This window comes from Loxodonta africana, chromosome 6, assembly GCF_030014295.1.
Source record: "Loxodonta africana isolate mLoxAfr1 chromosome 6, mLoxAfr1.hap2, whole genome shotgun sequence".
Classification (NCBI taxonomy): domain Eukaryota; kingdom Metazoa; phylum Chordata; class Mammalia; order Proboscidea; family Elephantidae; genus Loxodonta; species Loxodonta africana.
This window is the reverse complement of record NC_087347.1, coordinates 11247258-11266999: the sequence shown is the minus strand read 5'-3', so window position 1 is coordinate 11266999 and position 19742 is coordinate 11247258. Positions and strand designations below refer to the sequence as shown.

The 19742-nt window shown below is 48.7% G+C and overlaps 1 protein-coding gene across 1 annotated transcript in view; it reads left to right on the top strand.

The window, feature by feature from the left end:
• Positions 1-19168, top strand: part of ARMC9 (armadillo repeat containing 9) — a 177808-nt gene extending 158640 nt beyond the window's left edge. Inside the window, exons 21-23 of the mRNA XM_003417916.4 lie at positions 3652-3776; positions 11082-11218; positions 18416-19168. Coding sequence (XP_003417964.3) covers positions 3652-3776; positions 11082-11218; positions 18416-18531 — 378 coding nt within the window. The 3' untranslated portion in view covers positions 18532-19168. The remainder of the gene's footprint in view (positions 1-3651; positions 3777-11081; positions 11219-18415) is intronic.
• Positions 19169-19742: the final 574 nt, after the last annotated feature.

The window sequence follows — 19742 nt, the reverse complement described above, 5'->3', positions numbered from 1 at the left end:
AGCTGATAGGCTTCTCAAAAGTCTGAAACACTCTCAAATATAGGTACTATGTTCTCCCCTCTAGGAAGGAATTGGGAAGGGGTGAACTCAGGATAACCGATGAGGAGGAGGCAAGGGGCCAGCAGCAGAGAAAGAACCTAAAAGCCAGTGCTGCCAAGTCAGTTCCAACTCATGGCAACCCCACGTGTGTTGGAGTAGAACTGCTCCATAGGATTTTCAGTGGCTGTAACCTTTTGGAAGCAGATCACCAGGCCTTTCTGGGTGGGCTTGAACCTCCAACCTTTCTGTTAGTAGCCAAGTGTGTTAACCTTTTGCACCACCCAGGAGCTCTTGAAAGAATCCACATAATAAGCCTTTCCTCTCTTCTAGTAGCTCAAGACTTAGCCTTCTTGACTCTCCGCCATGCAGGTGTCCCAGGGAGTCTGATGGCATAACGGAGAGGGAAAAGCAGAAGGCAGGGGTGGCCCTGAGATGCCCTTAAAAAGTAGACTTACAGGACCTGCTCTGGGATGGGGCAGGCCTGTAAATTTGACCCTAGACACTAGATGGGGAAAGTGTGACCTAAGGGAAGTCGGAGTCGGGGAGACAGCCGTACTACACGATTGCTAAACTATCCTACTTTTATAAGTCTTACAGGAGATCTGAAGGAGATGGAGCTGCATTTTAGTTTTTATTTGGAAATCTAATTCTGTCCCACTTCCTCCAAGGGGTAGAGGCCTCCACCTTCTCCCTTCTGTTCCCCCATCCCTCATCTGGGCACTTTGATCCCCCCGCCCACTCCCCCCAGCTAGCTGCTGTCCCCAGAGCACAGGGGACTGAAACTCACTGATCTCATAGGAAATTGGCCCTGTTTTTTCTCCCCACCTCAAATACTTGTAGGTAGTTGCCATTAAGTCGATTGTGACTCTCAGAGATCCCACACGGGCAGAGTAGAACTGCGTTCCATAGGGTTTTCAAGGCTGTGACATTTTTTGGAAGCAGATGGCCAGGCCTGTCTTCCAAGGCGTCTCCGGATGGGTTCAAACAGCCAATCTTTCAGTTTAGTAATTGAGCACTTAATCATTGGCCTAACCCAGAGGCTCCTTGGAATCACATCTTTGGTTTCCTGATTTTTGCCAAAAAGTTATTTGGTTTATCTAGTATTTGAGGTATATGTTTCCAAAATCAAGAAATTAAAGATATGATTCCGATTGTTTTTCCTTTTTTTTTTTTAACACTTTTATTTTGAAATAATTATAGAGTCACAGGAAGTTGCACAAATATTACAGAGAGGTCCCATGTCCCTTCACCGAATTTCCCTGGTGGTAACATCTTACGCCACCACTCATCTGTCAGTTTGTCATACTGTGGTGGCTTGCGTTGTCCTGTGATGCTGAAAGCTATGCCACCAGTATTTCAAATACATCATGATAAACAGAGAAAATATTGATGTTGTCAAGGATTTCATTTTACTTGGATCCACAGTCAACACCCATGGAAGCAGCAGTCAAGAAATCAAACAACGCACGCACTGCATTGGGCAAATTTGCTGCAACAGACTTCTTTAAAGTGTTAAAAAGCAAAGATGCCACTTTAAGGACTAAGGTCTGCCTGACCCAAGCCATGGTGTTTTCAATTACCTCATATGCATGTGAAAGCTGGACAATGACTAAGGAAGACCAAAGAAGGATTGATGCATTGAATTATGGTGTTGGCAAAGAATACTGAATATACCACGGACGGACCGCCAGAAGAACAAACAAATCTGTCTTGGAAGAAGTACAACCAGAATGTTCCTTAGAAGCAAGGATGGCGAAACTTCGTCTTTCATACTTTGGACATGTTTTCAGGACAGACCAGTCCCTGGAGAAGTACATCATGCTTGGTAAAGTAGAGGGTCAGGGAAAAAGAGAAATACCCTCAACGAGATGGACTGACACGGTGGCTGCAACAATGGGCTCAAGCATAACAATGATTGTGAGGATGGCACAGGAGCAGGCAGTGTTTTGCTCTGTTGTACACAGGGTCACTGTGAGTCAGAACCAGCTGAACAACACCTAGCAGCAGTAATAAATCTTACATAACCGTAGTGTAATAGCAAAACCAGGAAATTGATATTGGTACAATCTACAGACCTTATTTAGATTTTACCACTTTTACAGAGATTTCTTTTTTCAACATTTGCTTCTTGGTTGCCAACATAAAATAACCATATTACAAAAAAGTTGGAAAATAGAGGGAAAAGAAAAATCATCCTTAGTCCTACTACCCTGTATAACCACTACAGTCATTTTAGTGTTCATTTCCACTTCTTGCCCACTTTTGGCAAAACTGAAAGCACAGTTTATGTACAGTATTGTAACCTGATTTTTAATTAATGTTTTGAGTATTTTTCTTCATAACCTATTCTTCATCAATGTCAGTGACCATGTAATATTTCAAATGAATATGCCATATTTTACTTTATTCCGCTATTACTGGACAGTTAGGTTGCTGCAGTTGTACTCTATAATCATTTTGCAATGAGCCAAACCAAAATCAAACCCTTTGCCATCGATTCTGGCTGATGGCGACCCCGTGTATTACAGAGTAGAATTGCTCCATAGGGTTTTCTTGGCTGTGATCTTTATAGAAGCAGATCGCCAGGCCTTTCTCCAGTAGCACAGCTGGATGGCTTCACACTGCTAACCTTTAGGTTAGTAGTCAAGCACAAACCAAGCAGCCTTGTTTGTTTAACATTTTCCATACTGTAAATTCTTTCACTGGCCTATGCATCCAAGGATATGAACCTTTTTTCAACTTTTGATATAAAACCCCACATCGCTTTCCAAAAGACCTGTCTCGGATTTCACTGCCACTAACGTTTTAAAGGAGTGTCAGCAGCGGAACTGCTCATTTCTTTAATCGTTGCTTATACAATAACTGAAGAAGGATACCTTTTTGGAAAGTTGTATTTCTAATTACTAGTGAGGTTGGTCTCTCCCCCCGACCCCGACTCCCACCCCCATTTAAAGATGATATTTTCTGTTTTCGGCGTAGTGGTTAAGTGCCACGGCTGCTAACCAAAGGGTCGGCAGTTCGAATCCACGAGGCGCTCCTTGGAAACTCTATGGGGCAGTTATAGTCTGTCCTGTAGGGTCGCTATGAGTCGGAATTGAATCGACGGCACTGAGTTTGGTTTTGGTTTATTTTCTGTTTTGTGACTTGGCTGTTTGAATTCTTTGCCCAATTATCTGTTTTGTGTTTTCCTTACATAATGAAAGTTTTAACCTTTCACTGTCAAATTTACTGCAGAATTTCTTCCCAGTTTATTTATTGCTTGCCTATTAATTTGGCTTACCTTTAATCCAAAGACATGTGGACATATTAATTTTTTTATGACACCAAATCTGTCAATCTTTTCTCCCTCTCACTCTCAAAAGTCCCAGCTCTCTAGAGGTGTGATAAGTTTCTGCCTTCAGTTAATCTCCTCTCCTTTTCCTATCGTTTAATTTTTTATACAGCTAAATCTAAAGCGATCTTCTCCCCACATTTGTTTATCTGAATAGTTCATTCTATGACCCTTCCCCATCTGTTCGCAAGGCCTTTCGTCACTTGAGATGAAGTTGTTGGGTGTGGTCCTTTCTTCTTCACTGAAAGCTCTGAGTGAGCCTTCTCCCCTTGCCCCCTCAGATCATGACCAACACGGGCAAGACCACGGCCAAGCAGCGGAAGGGCCCAGCTGCCGTGCAGTGGAGCGCAAACCAGCCCCTGTGCCGGCCCGTCACTCCCTGCGGCCACAGGACCGGATACCCAGTGTAAGTCTGGGCGACAGGAGGTGGGGATGGCTTTTCTTAAGCTTAATTTTATTAACTGCAGTGTAAGATGTACACCTTAGAAATTTAAAAATAAAGCTATTGTATTGAAAAGCGGTAATCTCATTATTTATCTTTCTGGGATTTTTGGAGGGAGAGAGAATGAGCCCCCACCCCAGCCCTGCCCCCAGGTTTCTTTTTCCCAAAAGTAGAGTAGTTGACAGGATGGCAGGACCTCCCGGGCCACTTCTGGCCTTTGTCTAGGAGAAGACAGGTGTTGGCCAAGGTCATTTAAAAGACCCAAGACCCAGAAGGAGTGCAGCCATGCCAGATGGGAGGCCTGTGGCTTCTGTTCTGCAGTCTCTCACCAGGTCCTGGGTGTGAGCTGAGTTGGGGGACCCCACATGTCCCCGTGATATATGCAGGTGGAAACGGGGTGCTCTACCTGCTGTAGAGCTTCCTTTCTCTTCTTCCACCGTTTACCTCTTCAGGATGGGAAATTCAGGGCACAGGCAGATTGGTGGCAGGAAGCAGAGCTGGGTTTTCTCTGGGGTCAGTACAGGTTTGCCGGGACCCGGCAGCTCTGTGAGTTGTCCCTCACTGACCCCGGGCCAGCCAAAAAACGTGCAGACTTTCAAGGTGTGCCAGCTTTCCAACACCGACGCCTGATTTTTCCTTCTTGTGTCTTTTAGAAAGACCATCCATGTAATTACAGTGTTTTTAACATTAAGCTTTTTTTCCAGCATGTTTCACTGAATTTGCCAGAAAAGAAAATAGCCTCATTAAGCACCTTAATCAAAGTAAAGATGCTTTGTCAGAGGGACAGTTTAAGACAACAAATCATTTTTAAGGAGCCCTGGTGGCACAGTGGTTAAGCACTTGACTGCTAACCTGTAAGTTGGAAGTTCAAACCCACCTGGCACCTCCACAGAAAGAGTGAAGACCTGCTCCCGTAAAGTTTACAGCCGAAAAACCCCTCTGGGACAGCTCTGCCTTATCACATGGCCTCACTATGAGTCAGCTATGAGTCAAAATCGACTCGACAGAACCCAACAACAACAGCATATTCATTTTCAGCTGCCAAGCCTGATTCATTCTTCACGGTCTTGCTCCTACCCCATTTATATAAATAAAACTTGAATCTGGTTACCCAGAGCCTCTGGACTCCTGGGACCTGGAGGCCTGGCTCCCATAGGCTGTGGGGAGCCTCTGGACTCCTGGGACCTGGGAGCCTGGCTCCCATGGGCTGTGGGGAGCCTCTGGACTCCTGGGACCTGGGAGCCTGGCTCCCGTGGGCTGTGGGGAGCCTCTGGACTCCTGGGACCTGGGAGCCTGGCTCCCGTGGGCTGTGGGGAGCCTCTGGACTCCTGGGACCTGGGAGCCTGGCTCCCATGGGCTGTGGGGAGCCTCTGGACTCCTGGAACCTGGGGGCCTGGCTCCCATGGGCTGTGGGGACCCCAGGACAGACAGGCCTGTCCCGCTCGGGCAGGAGAGAAACCTCCCTGGTCTGTGTGGCCCCCATCCCGCTCAGGGGAGAGTGCTGTAGAGAAACAGGTGCTAACAAGGGGATATAGAAAGCAGGCTAAAAACCTACATTTATTCATTCAACAAATATTGTCCATATAATATTCCAGATGAATAGACTGTATTTCACACAGTTGTTCCCCGGTTTTGGGACTACTTGAGTGTTTGCAGTTTTACTCTATGAGAATTCTGTAATGAACAGCTGGGCACAGTGGATAAAGCCACAGATAAAACAGACAAAATGCCTGCCCTTGTGCTGCTCCGTGCAGGGACGCTGGGGACACCAGCTCCCCCAGCACCCACTCTTGCCGAGTTCAGCTGCCCACCTGGGACTTGACCTGTCAGTATCTAAGACCTTGCCCTGAAGCCTGTTTGATTTGACCTCAAAACTAGTTGTATGCTTCAAATTTCTAGCTTTTTATTTTTAATTATTGTTGTTGCTGTTAGGTGTTATAGAGTTGATTCTGACTCATAGCAACGCCATGCACAACAGAACGGAACACTGCCCAATACTTCACCACGCCCAGAACCATTGCTATGCTTTGATCCCATTGTTGCAGCCACTGTGTCAATCCATCTCATTAAGGGTCTTCCTCTTTCTCGCTGACCCTCTACCTTACCAAGCATGATGGCCTTCTCTAGGGACTGGTCCCACCTGATAACACGTCTAAAGTACGTGAGACGAAGTCTCACCATCCTCACTTCTAAGGGGCATTCTGGCTGTACTTCTTCCAAGACAGATTTCTTCATTCTTCTAGCAGCGCATGGTATATTCGATGTTCTTCTCCAGCACCGTAATTCAAAGGCATCAGTGCTTCTGCAGTCTTCCGTATTCATTGTCCAGCTTTCGCATGCACAGGAGGCAACTGAAAATTACTGATATACAAACAAATACCATACCTTTTCCTCTCTTAAAACTACAGCCAGAATTTTTTAACCTACAGAAATTTGAAAGGTTATTACAGTAAACACCTAACAATTGCTAACGTTGTGCTACATTTGCTTTCTCCCTCTCTATGCACGTAATGTGTGATTTGTGCACGTATACCCTTTTTTGCCTAACTATCTGAAGGAAGGGTGCAGACCTTCAGCATGCATCTCCTAAGAGCAGCCTCCTACACGACCACGTCATCACATCTAATTAATATTTCATAATATGTATCAGTATTCAAATGCCCCCAACTGTCCCCCAAATATCGTTTATATATGAGGGTTTCTGTGTTTTTTGATCCCGAGTACAGCCAAGTGTCAACTTCTAGCAAACCCAGTTTATAAATATTTATCTTTTTGAATGGAAGCAATATCTGGGGCTAATGAAACTCATCTTGGTTGACATGGGAAAGAGGACACCAAATCATGGTTTTGAAAAATTTATTTTTAAAGTATTTTTTAAAAAATGATGAAATCGCTGGCTTCACAAGAGGTCAGGATATTTTAATCAGAGACACGCCTAATAAATACAAGATCTAACCATTGGGCATAGTTAATTCTTGGGTCAGATGTTCTACTTTCTGGCAAGAAAGAAGAGGACATTTCTTCATGGACAGGGAGCTGTACCCGATGGGCTGTCCCCAGATTTACAGAGGGGACGTCACTGATAGCCCCGCAAGTCACCAGCTGTTGCAAACCTGGAAAGTAGTGACGGCACCTGTTTTCGGAAATGGCGGCCCCTCCCCATTAATGACACCGCGGCCCCATCACCAGCTCTCTCCTTTGAGTCATTTCAACAAACATTTTTATCACTTCCATGTGCCAGATGGTGTGCTAATCTCTGGGGGTGCAGAAGTAGATGGGGTGTGGCTCCTGCCTTCAGAAGCACACAGAGCAAACCTGGAAGTAGGGAGAGTTTGTTCAGTACGCCACGTGAGTACATCATGGTGGAGTGCTGGTGTTCCACACAGGCAGGACACTCTGGCTTTTCCGAGTCTAGCCTCCACAGCCTGAACTCACCTCTCTAAGTTTCCCTGGCCCCATTCACAGCCGGCACCTTCTGTTGGCCCAGCATGGCAGGAGTGCAGATAAGTAAGACTCTGGTTGCTGTTGGGGACACTCTGACGATACGTATTACGCCCATTCATAATTTTAGGCAACCCTACGGGGCAGTTCTACTCTGTCCTTTTGGGTCACTATGGGTCAGAATTGATGGCACACGACAGCCACAGTTCCACTTCCAGGGCTTTGTGGGTGTTCACAGGTGTCCGTGCAAGGGTGCTTATTGCAGGGTTATTATAAAATCAGAAACAACCCAGTGCCCAAAGGTGGAGGCTGGCTGCACAAATGATGGTGCTTCCACACAAGAAAGGGGTGCTTTAGAGCGTGTGATGGCATGGTAGGGGCCTCACAGAACACGGCCAAACAGAGAGTAGATTATAAAACAGAGGGACTCTGGCCATGGTGGCCCTTCTTCGAGTGACCCCTAGCTCATTTCGTTTTTTTAAGTATCTGCGTTTTTTTAAAACAAGATTGACAAGATAGCAAATGTTAATAGTGGTTGTGTCTAGGTATTAGAAGGGCAGGTCATTCTACCTGTTTTCCAGTTTTTTCATGGTAAACATTCGTTGTATAATCGAGGGGAAAAAAAGTTGAAAATAAAAACCTGTGCCATGCGGGGCCCTCCCCCCTCCCCCCGGTCCCCTTCTTTCTTTCCTCCTGATGCCTTCCTGCCCAAGCCCCAGCCTCTCCATGTCCTCCTTCCTTCTCTCTCCACACTCGGCCCCAACATTTACTGCCTCCTTCTGCTCAAAAAAAAAAAAATTTTTTTTTTTTCTGCTCAGTCTTCAGCTTCCCCCCCTCAAGCCCTCTCCGGCTGCCCCTGCCCCATCTCGCTCCTCCCACAACCCCGTGTCATCTGTCCTTGACTTCAGAAAGTGACTGCTGCCCCTCACAGGCCCTGCAGTGCTGAGGACACCCCACGTACCCGACTCGTCTTATGTCTCACTGTTGCCACTGCTGACCCCTCCCCCCTCCGGAGCTCTCCCATCCAGATGATGAAGACGTCCTGCCGCCTCTTGGGCTAGTCCTGCCCACCCCGCCAGTCTCCTTTACAGACAGGCCCTCCTTCTCTGGATGCTGTTCTCTGCCTGTCCTCTGTCTCCATCTACTCACTGATGACTCTCCAGTGAATCTAACTCCAGGCCAGCCTCACCTCCACAGCACCCAGTTCAGCATTTCCTAGATCAGAAGCCAGGCTCCTCATGTCCCCTTGGCGGGAGAGTCCTCTCCCTCCTCCCGCTGGTGCTCTGGCTCCCTCTCCGCCCTCCAAGTCTCCCCCTCACCTGTGCAGGCCATCCTCCCAGACCAAGACAAGGTGGCCTTTCTAACCCATCGTCACGGAATGTCCTTTCCCTTGGGGATCAAGTCTACATCCCTGGCCTGGATTGCAGATCCCCGCCTCCCTCTCCCTCCTCAGCCTGGGAAGCTCCCAGGACACCCTCCACCCTCCACCCCAGCCTCCGGCCCTGCTCATGTCTCATCCTCCGGTCGCCCTGCGTTGTTTGTGGTGCCTTAAGTGTTTCCGGAAACCCTGATGGCATAGTGGTTAAGTGCTACAGCTGCGCGCCAAAGGGTCTGCAGTTCAAATCCGCCAGGCACGCCTTGGAAACCCTATCAGGCAGTTCTACTCTGTCCTATAGGGTCGCTGTGAGTCGAAATCGACTTGACGGCACTGGGTTTGGTTTTGGTTGGTGAAGTGTTTCTGTGGAGTTTCTGCGTGGTGTACGCGATTAACGCACTTGGCTGGTAACTGAAGGGCTGAAGATTCAAGTCCACTCAGAGGCACCTCAGAAGAAAGCCCTGACGATCTACTTCCGAAAAGTCAGCCATTGAAAACCCTGTAGAACACAGTTCTAGGCTTATGCACATGGGGTCACCAGGAGTCGGCATCAACTTAACGGCAACGGGTTTGAGTCTTTCAGTAACAACACAGCATAGATATCATGTATTACTATCTTGGCCTTTTCTTGTTCCTGGTGTTACCTCTGCTGGAAAGCTTTCCTTTTTTGGCCTCTGGGAAACCCAGCCAGTGTTTAGGACTGGTCGGTCCCCATCTCCCAAGCCTTTCCTGCCCCTCAGGGTGGTCTCATCTCCTTGTGGGCTCTCCTGGGCCTCCCGAGGAAACGGCTCTCATAGCTCTAATCCCTGTACACTTGTTTCTCTTAACGATTGGGTCCAACCACATGAAGTTGCTGATTTTTGACCTTTAAAGATATCCAAAGGAGCCTGACTGGAGCGGGTGGTTTACGGTCGGCTACTAGTTGGAAAGTTGGCGGTTTGAACCCACCCAGCAGCTCTGCAGGAGAAAGGCCTGTCAATCTGCTTCCATAAAGATTACAGCCAAGAAAGCCCTATGGGGCAGTTCTACTCTGTAACACATGGGGTCGCCATGAGTCGGGGGCAGTTCGATGGCTGCTAACAACAACATGACATCCAAAAACAGTGATTTCATACGGTTCAAGCACAGGAAGCGTGGGTTCGTCACTGTGTGTCCCCACTAAACCCGTGCTGGTGGGAGGTGGTTGGTGTCTCCTGTGGGTGGAGGCACGTGCTCTCCTGCCTCTGGCAGGACTGGACCTTTCCCTGGGACCTGAGGTGAAGTTGAAGAGCCTTCTCTGAGCCCCGCCCTCCTCTCTGTGGTGAGCTCGCCAGGGCTTGGCTGTCTCTCGTGTCTGGCACAGGTTGGCACGATGAGGCTCCCACCCACCATCTGCAGGGCGAACGTGTCTTCGCCAGCCATCTCACCAACTGCAACATAAGGGGCTGTTTGGCACTCGCCATTCAGGTAGCTTTACGAGGAAATAACTTCCTCCCCAGTCTTGTTCCTGCCTAACTCTTGTCATGGCTGAAGACCTCTTTTCTGACTGGACTCTTCCCCTCTCTAATCTGACTCGTCCTTGGTGAAAATCCAGAAGACTCGGGCTGAACGTGGTTTGGTTGAATTACCATCTCCCATGATATCCAAAGCCATAGACACGCTTGTCCATTCGAAATATCTGAGCACTTCCTTACAGTCATGTATCACTGTGAACTTATAAAAGGGGCCGACAGGAGCGAGGTAGAGTCTCCACTCCCCAGGTCAGCCTCCCGGTTTCTGTCCATACCCTAAAAAAGACTGAATATCTGCTAACATTGGTTTCCACCACCATCTGCCAGCTTGCCGTTCTGTGGTGACTTGTGTGTTTCTGTGATGCTGGGAGCTATGCCACCAGTATTTCAACTACCAGCAGGGTCACCATGTTGGACAGGTTTCAACGGAGCTTCCAGGCTAAGATTATGAAGAAAGGCCTAGCCAACGAAAGCCTTATGGATCACAACAGAACACTGACTGACTCGCTTGCTTTGGATGTCATCAGGAAGAATCAGTTGCTGGGGGAGGATGTACGTTGGGTGAAGTAGAGGGCCAACAAGGGCGAGGGAGACCCTTGGTGGGATGGATTGGCACAACAGCTGCCACGCTGGACTCGAACATGCCAGCAATCACAAGGTTGACACAGGACCAGGCAACATATCTTTCTGCTGTATGTAAATCGATTATGTACAGAGTCGACTCGCTGGCAGCTGTCTAGCTAATACTGGTTTAACAAAAGAATTTCCAGTTTTGCCACATCCTGCGTTTGTGATGCTACACGGTAGCCAGCAGTCGTATCTCCTGGACGTCTGTCTTGACGTACTCTGGAGCACAGTTCTACTCTGACACAAGTGGTGTCGCCACGAGTCAGAGTCAGCGCCGTGGCAACAGCTAGCAGGTATCTACATTAATTGCTTTGGTTTTCCGCTTTCTCTCCCCAGGCTGGAAGATGATCTCATTTCTCCCCAGATGTCCCCACAGGCCAGAAGTGGCCGCTTCCAGCCCCTGTCAAATGCTAATCTCCCGGCACACAAAGTGGGGAAGCCTGTCTCTTGGGGCTCTGGTGTCTCCACCTCAGGTAAGAGCCTAGACAACAGACAAAGCGCTTCTGGGACCATGAGGCGTGGAATCTGACGGAAGCGGCCGCAGGAGTCTGCAGGTCCGGTGGAGTCCCTGGGTGGCACAAATGATTAAATGCTCAACCATTAACCAGAAGGTTGGCAATTTGCACCCACCCAAAGACGCCTCAGAAGACAGGCCTGGCGACCAGCTTCCAAAAGTTCACAGCCTTGAAAACTGCACACATGGGGTCACCACCAGTCCAAATTGATTCTATGACAGCTAATGACACAATAATAATTATGATATACATAACAGTAGAGAAGTTGGAGTGGTCCTGGTTGTGCTAACCCAAAAGTTGACAATTGGAACCCACCAGCTGCTCCCTGGGAGAAAGATGAGGCAGTCAGCTTCTCTACAGATTTAGTCTAGAAAACCCTATAGGGCAGTTCTACTCTATCAGGCAGGGTCGCTGTAAGTCAAAATTGGCTCAACAGCACCCAACAGCAAAGGAGTTGCAGGCATGTAGCCTGACCCTTGCTCCCGGGAGCCCTCTGCTCTCAGCCACAGCCAGGAGCCTTGCCCGTGGTATAGAGGCTCCTAGGCCTTCCATCCCACAAGCAGACCTGCCCTGGGCTTTCCCTCCCAATCCCATTCTCTGAGCACTGGAACACAGCCCTGGGTCACTTCCAGGAGCAAGATTTGTCATGCAGGAAAACCCATTAATTCTGACTCATAGTGACCCTATAGGACAGAGTAGAAAGGTCCGGTAGGGTTTCCAAGGAGCAGGTGGTGGATTCAAACTGCCAGCCTCTGGGTTAGCAGCTGAGCTCTTAACCACTGCACCACCAGTGCTCCTGATGCAAGAAAGCAGACTTTAATATAAGGCCTTGGAATAGGGTTCCCGGAATGATGTAGATTATGACCAAGGTTTTGGCACCTGCAACTCTGATTCTGGGGGTTCAGCGGGGTGCTAGAGTGCTGACTGAGCCAGAAACGTGCGACTGGGAGCAGAAATGACTCAGGGATCCATATACACTTTGAAGCATCTAGTTGAGTTAACCAGAGACCAACAGGAAGAATAAAGGTATTTTAGATGCCAGAACAAATGTACTGTATATGCTTAGCATCAGAATTGTACGAAGTTTTGTTTTTTTCAATTTCAAAAGGAAATTAAAAGGGTTATGAGCAGGCCAGATAAGACTCAAATTGGAAAAACAACGGAGGAAAAGGTCAGGTTCCAGTATGAAGAACATCTGAGAACTCGTATAACCTGCTCGCCAGTGGACAAACACTTCCAGTCCCGGTTTGGACTAGCACAGCCCGTTACGGAGCCAGACGAGAGCCGAGGGACTTGGAACGGGGTGGATGGCAGGACGGGGCCTGAAGGGAGGCTGTCTCGATTATGAGCAGTTTTAGAGATTTTGCCAACTTTGGTCATCTGCCATTGCACGTGTGTTTTGTTAACCCACTGCCGTCAGGTCGATTCCGACTCGTAGTGGCCCTACAGGACAGAGTAGAGCTGCCCCATAGTGTTTCCAAGGCTGTAACCTTTATGGAAGTGTTACCGGAGAATAGCCTCAGTTCTCATCTTCGGCGTAGGAAAGAATTCAAACATTGAGACAAATAGTGCCAAGCGAGCAGAGGTTTATTAGCAAGCAGGTTAGTAGTAAAAGTACACCTGACTAGGGAGCGTCAAGCGGGTCCTGTCTTGGGGCTTTATACCCCTTTTCTCTTACCTTCCCTGTTAACATTTAACTGCCAAGTCGGGAACCCCTGTAGGATCCATCTTACTAGGAATGTCACCACCCCCGTCAAGCTCTCCCCCTCCCCCTCACAGAAGCAGACTGCCGTATCTTTCTCCTGCGGAGCAGCTGGTGGGTTCAAGCTGCCAACCTTTTGGTTAGCAGCCAAGCACTTTAACCACTGTGCCACCAGGGCTTTTTGTGTTTTATTAGAGCTGTAAATATTAATATGCCTTCACTAAAGGGTGAATCATTTATCTAGATTTATCCAGAGATTTCTGCTCCCGGGGTGGTGGTTTTAGGTGGTCTAACAATTTTTTTTTTTTAACAATTATTACCAATTTGATCTAATACTATTGAGTTAATTAAAGAATAATTTCAAATCCTGGGCTTCCAGAAAGGCCCTGAGGGGCTTTTTATCGTTGTTAGATGCTGTGGGATCAGTTCCAACTCATAGTGATCCTACGTACAACAGAATGAAACACTGCCTGGTCCCGCGCCAGCCTCGCAGTCATTGTTTTGTTTGAGCCCATGGTTGCAGCCACTGCGTCAATCCATCTCGTTGAGGGTCTTCCTCTTTTTCACCGACCCTCTACTTTACCAAGCATGATGTCCTTTTCCAGGGACTGGTCCCTCCTGATAACATGTCCAAAGTACGTGAGATAAAGTCTCACCATCCTCACTTCTAAGGAGCATCCTTGCTATACTTCTTCCGGGACAGATTTGTTCGTTCTTCTGGCAGTCAGTGGTATATTCAGTATTCTTCACCAACATCATAATTCAAATGCAGCACTTTTAGGGTAACTTCTTTATCAGTGGGAGTCCTTGGGTGGCACAAATAGTTAAGCACTCAGCTACTAATCAAAAGGTTGGCAGTTCACATCCACCCAAAGGTACCTCAAAAGAAAGGCCTTGGCGATCCTCATTCCAGAATATCACAGCCACTGAAAACCTTATGGAGCTTTCAACCCTGTGCTGGTGCTCAGTTTGTGAGTGGTCACTCCTTTCGGAGAGGCTCAGCGTGCTGCTGCCCGTGGGGAGGACGGAGTTGAGGCTGTGGGGGATAGAAATGGCCAGGTGGTAGCCCCTGCCGTTTTCAAGAACAATTGATGTTAGCTCTGACAAAGTCAGGGCCCTAGCACATTCTGGCTCCTGGTATGAGTACCCCCCAGGGGACTCAGGCCTCGGTGGTCCTGGGGAGCCAGCAGTGGCCTCCAGCCCCTCCAGATGGGCTGCCTGGAGCCAGGACAGCAACTCTCCCCAAACTGTGAATTACCCTACCCCACACCCCTTAGCCTGCTCTGAGCGCCGAGACCGTATTCCACATGTCCCGGTGACCCTGGACACCCACGCCTGCCCATCCACTTCCCTCCTGCCTCAAGTGGACTGTGAAATACTAACCCCTGCCCTGTCACAGGACTATGAACCGCTCCCTGTCCCTGCCCTGCCAGGCTTGGCTCTTAACCTCAGTACTTGCCATGGCAAATGACCCTGATTTCACTTTGATTTGACGCAAGCTCCCCCTTCAGAGAAGCCCAGCCTCCAGGTTAACACAGCTTCCCCTGGGTCAGTGAGTCTGCGTTTACTCCCTTGTGGGAGTGGACTCTATTCCTCCTTCCACCCTCTCTCAGACGGGCCCGAAGAAGCCACCCTGGCCCCCCACCTCATCCGCCAACGTCCAGCTTTCCATCGCTAAGTGCATCCTATGTGCTTGGAGTGCTGGCTTGAGACTGGCTCCGAGGCTGCGCGCTGGTCGTCACTGGCTCCTATTTCATCCTCAACTCAGGGCCTGACCTGGCTTGCTCGTGACCCTTCCGTCCAGATAGTCCTGCTTCTCCAGCCCTTCCTTCCACTTCCATTCTCACTCACCTTGTCCTCCAACCCCTTCAGACCTCCTCACAACACCTGACTCACTGGGAATTTGGAAGTTAACTCCCCCCCTAGAGACTACTGGGGAAAAGTTACTAAAAATCAAATCTGCTGCCAACCCAGAAAACCTCTCCACAAGAATGGAAGAGGAATAGGCATTAAGCCAGGAAGTGCGGTGCATCACAGGTAGTTGGTATGGAGATTGCTAAGACGGAAGGAAATCTTATCCTTTCAATAGCTGAGTGGGTAGAACTCATTACATTCATTTTTAAGATAAAATTGCTGATTTTCCAGAATTTCTATAGCAGGATACCTAAAGTTATGGGAACCTCCTTCCAGGAAACAGAAAGATAGGGAAGGCTCCCCTGAAGTTACTTTTTTTTTTTTTTTGTGCTTTAAGTGAAAGTTTACAGATCAAGTCAGTCTCTCATACAAAAATTTATATACACCTTGCTATATACTCCTAATTGCTTTCCCCCTAATAAGACAGCCTGCTCCTTCCCTCCACTCTCTCTTTTTGTGTCCATTCGGCCAGCTTCTGACCCCCTCTGCCCTCTCATCTCCCCTCCAGACAGGAGATGCCAACATAATCTCAAGTGTCTACTTGATCCAAGGAGCTCATTCTTCACAAGTATTTTTTTCTGTCCCATTGTCCAGTCCAATCCCTGTCTGAAGAGTTGGCTTTGGGAATGGTTCCTGTCTTGGGCTAACAGAAGGTCTGGGGGCCATGACCACCGGGGTCCTTCTAGTCTCAGTCAGACCATTAAAAAAAAAAAAAATTTTTTTTTTTTTTTTTTTTTTTAAGTCCGGTCTTTTTACGAGAATTTGGGGCCTGCATCCCACTGCTCTCCTGCCCCCTCAGGGGTTCTCTGTTGTGTTCCCTGTCAGGGCAGTCATCGGTTGTAGCCAGGCACCATCTAGTTCTTCTGGTCTCAGGCTGATATAGTCTCTGGTTTATGTGGCCCTTTCTGTCTCTTGGGCTCATAATTACCTTGTGTCCTTAGTGTTCTTCATTCTCCTTTGCTCCAGGTGGGTTGAGACCAATTGATGCATCTTAGATGGCCGCTTGCTAGCATTTAAGACCCCAGACGCCTCTCTCCAAAGTGGGATGCAGAATGTTTTCTTAACAGATTTTATGCCAATTGACTTAGATGTCTCCTGAAATCATGGTCCCCAAACTCCGGCCCCTGCTACATTGGCCTTCGAAGCATTCAGTTTACTCAGGAAACTTCTTTGCTTTTGGTTTAGTCCAGTCGAGCTGACCTCTCCTGTATCGTGTGTTGTCTTTCCCGTCACCAAAAATAGTTCTTATCTACTATCTAATTAGTGAATGCCCTTCTCCTTCCCTCTCTTATAAGGATTTGAACTGCTGACCCTTCCTTCTTAACCACTGTACCACCAGGGCTCATTTTCTTAGCAGGGAGAATCAAAACGTCTTATTTTTAATTTATGCTTTTCATTACAAGACCCAACTGGAAACGCCTACATGTCAAGGGCCTGCGTGTTGAGTTTCTTCTGTGAGTTCCACAGCTCTGACTGTCTTCAGTCACTTCTCAAGGCACGACTCCTTAGGGGGGAACCTGTAGGATCCTCAAACCGCTTGGTCAGTTGAATGCAGCCCCAGGAAGGACATTCTTTTTAAGCGAAAGTCTCAACCCTTTAGAGCCAAAAGGAAATAGTTCCCTAAAGAAAAAAGCCAAGAATGTGACTTTGATTTTCTTAAGGACATTGGCCTGAGGAGAGTTATTCTCATTTCCTCATCAACCAAAACTCTCCTGAATATCAAAATCACATGCCTGGTCGGTGGACCCTGAAGCTAAAATGCCCAGCTCTCTAAAGTGAATGAACAGCTGGGAAAGCAGTGGTCTGGTCCCTGCCCGGTGCAGGTGCCTGCACCCTGCTGCTCTTCCCCTTCCGGCTTCTGGCTCTCTCGGTGGGTCTGGTTTTCTTGGCTGGGACCTTGAAAGTCTTCAGCGTGGCAAATGGTGGGAGAGTGGGCAAGAAGTGGTGTTGCTATTTGGTGACAGAACCGAAAAGACCTCAGAGGGTTCAGAATCCTTAGTTCCCCCCTCTCCTGGCCCCATGCCCCCACCTTCACGCCCCCTGGGAAGCCCACCCTTGGCCACCATATGGACCTCTCTAGCTGTAGAACAAGAAGAGAGATGGGGCTGAAGGAGAAGAGGCCTGTTTCATCTGTAATACAGAAATAGGGTGTGTTGTATGGTTAAAACAAAACAAAAAACAGTTTAGTAAAGCAGAAAGAAAAGTTTTATTCGGCATATATTCAAAAAGGCAAAAGTGGGAAGTGGACAAGCATGTTGCTAGACCTGTGTCTGCCTAAGTCCAAGGAAATATTACAGAATAAGCAAGAATGGGAAAACGGACAAGCATGCTGCTAGAGCCCTGTCTGCCTGAGTACAAGGAAGGTTACAGGGTAGTCAGTAGGTATTCACATTACAAATGGACAAAACCATTGAAAGCTTCACCTTTTGGCAGATTGGCTAGAAGCTGTGATCCTACATTTTGGATTGTCTTTCTTAATGATCATTGGTACAGGTTTCAGTAATGACAGTCAGGAGGGTCTTCACTGGTCCAATTAACTTTCTGTTCACTAAAGGCTAATTAATGGAAAATGATAAGAGTGGAAAGTCTTTTGTGTTCTGGCTTACGTGAAAGGTTCCCTAAAAGATATTTTTCTTCCCTAAGAGATGATTTCCAAGATTGTCCCATCTATTGTCTTTATCTCAAGGCTCCGTTGATGTGTCCTTGCGAGCCCAGCTCCAGCTGAGTCACATTCTTTGTGCTCAAGGACAGGGGATAATGACTCCAATATTATTTCCTAAGTCAGGTGCAAGCCCTTCTCTGCCTTCCCAGCCCCTTGCGGGAGCATCACGGGGCCTTATCTGGGGTCTGTCCCATCTTTTCCTCTGTGAAGATTCCCTATGACCTGCTTGGGCGTGGGCGTCCCAGGAACTCCACTGGTTGGAGTTAGGGCATTTCCTGGCACCTGTGGGTGGACTGAGGAGCCCTGGGGTGGTGCAAATCGTTAAGCGCACCACTACTAACCAAAAGGTTGGAGGTTCAAGTCCACGCAGAGGTGCCCTGGAAAAAAGACCTGGAGATCTGCTTCTGAAAAATCATGCATTGAAAACCCCACGGAGCACAGTTCTACTCTGACACACATGGGGTCACCATGAGTCGGAATCAACCCCAGGGCAACTCGCTTGGTTTCGGTTTGGTGGGAGGACTGAAGGTGCCTTGGGCAGCTCAGAGTGACAGGAGACCCACCCCTGGGATTGCTGGGTTTAGCAAATAAAAATACAGGGTGCCCAATGAAATTTGAATTTTTGATAAAAAGCAACAATTTTTCAGTATGCCTCCAGGCTCCTTGTCCAGGTGGTGGTGTAGGGAGACAATTCTGTGTTTTGAGGGTCCCCTACGCCCAGGTGACACACCCAGCAGGTTCTGCCAACAGGTCCCCAGGCTGCACAGGGAGCATCGGGCCTGGCGGCCATGTGGCTCTTCTAGCTCTTCAGCAGCCCAGCCAGACCCTCCTCCCAGAGCCTGGAGCATGTGGACTGAGTTCTTTCTCCTCCCCGCAGCCCTTCACGACACCAAGCCAGGAGACTGGTTGTCGCCAGGACTCCCAGAAGCGCCTCGCCCACCCCCTGCAGGAGCCTCAAGCCAGGATCCGGGCAGTGGAGAGACCGCCAGGTAGGGATGGGGGTGTCACGAGGGCGCCATGGTGAGGGCAGAGCCATGGTGGGTGTGGGGAGATGCAGGAGTTCTGGGGGGCTCCTGGAGGCCCTGCAGAGGACAGAGGAACATCGGGTTGGCTCTGAATGTGGGGCCAGTGGAGTAGACAGCACACCTGGTAACCTTCAACAGGACCAGGGCCCAAGGAAGGGAGCCTGCTTTGCAGAAACCAGAGTTATCAGACCTGATAGAGAGGAACATGTAAACATGCCCGAAGGACTAGTTCTGTTAGGGGACTGTTAGGGGACCTTGAAGCCCTGGTGGCACAAGAGTTAAGAGCTCAGCTGCCATTATAGTGGCTATGAGTGGGAATCAACTCCACAGTAATGAGTTTGGTTTTGGGGGGTTAAGGGACTGTTTTATAATGGGAGTTCCTGGGTGGAGCAAACAGTTAACACAGTTAATTTGCTCAGCTGCTAACACAAAGGTTGAAGGTTCAAGTCCACCAGAGGCACCTTGGAAGAAAGTCCCAGCAATGTACTTTGAAAAATCAGCCACTGAAAACCCTATGGAGCACAATTCTACTCTGACACACATGGGGGTCGCCATAAGTGAGAATCAAATCCACAACCTCTAGTTTTTTAGGTGAACGTGTTCAGGGGAATGTGTACTTCAGGTGTCCTGAGGGTAATGTCCTGTCTTAGCCGTTCACGTCTGGAGAGGGCGCAATGGAGGAAGAAAGTGAGTCGGGAGCCCCGCAGGCGGAGAGCCGGGCTAGCGAAGTGATTTGGCTCCCGTGTCAGCTGCTTAAACAGAAACAAAGAGGGCTTCTCTTCCTCTTCACCAAATGGGCACAGCCTGGCCCTGACGGGTCACTGGGAGTCTTTCAGATGTGAGGAGACCTGCTCTGGGAGGGGGTCCTGGCGGAGGTCTCAGGCCCACGCTGCGTCCTGACTGCCAGACGCTGCCTCACCCCTTCCTCCTGGCCTCCACAGCGCCGTCCACAGAGTCACCTCACGATGGAGGCGCCCCCGCATTGAAATACTGGGCTAGAGTGGGTTTAAAGTGTCTGAAGTGGAGGAACCTGGAGTGTGTGAGTTAGAGGAATGTGGACATGGTGACACCCAGCACTCCGTGCCGCTCTTTTTATAGAAAGGGAAAGCTGTGAACAGGCCCACAAGTCCCCAGATGGCCTTGGCTAGTTGAGCAGGTCCAACCCTGGGGGATCTGAAA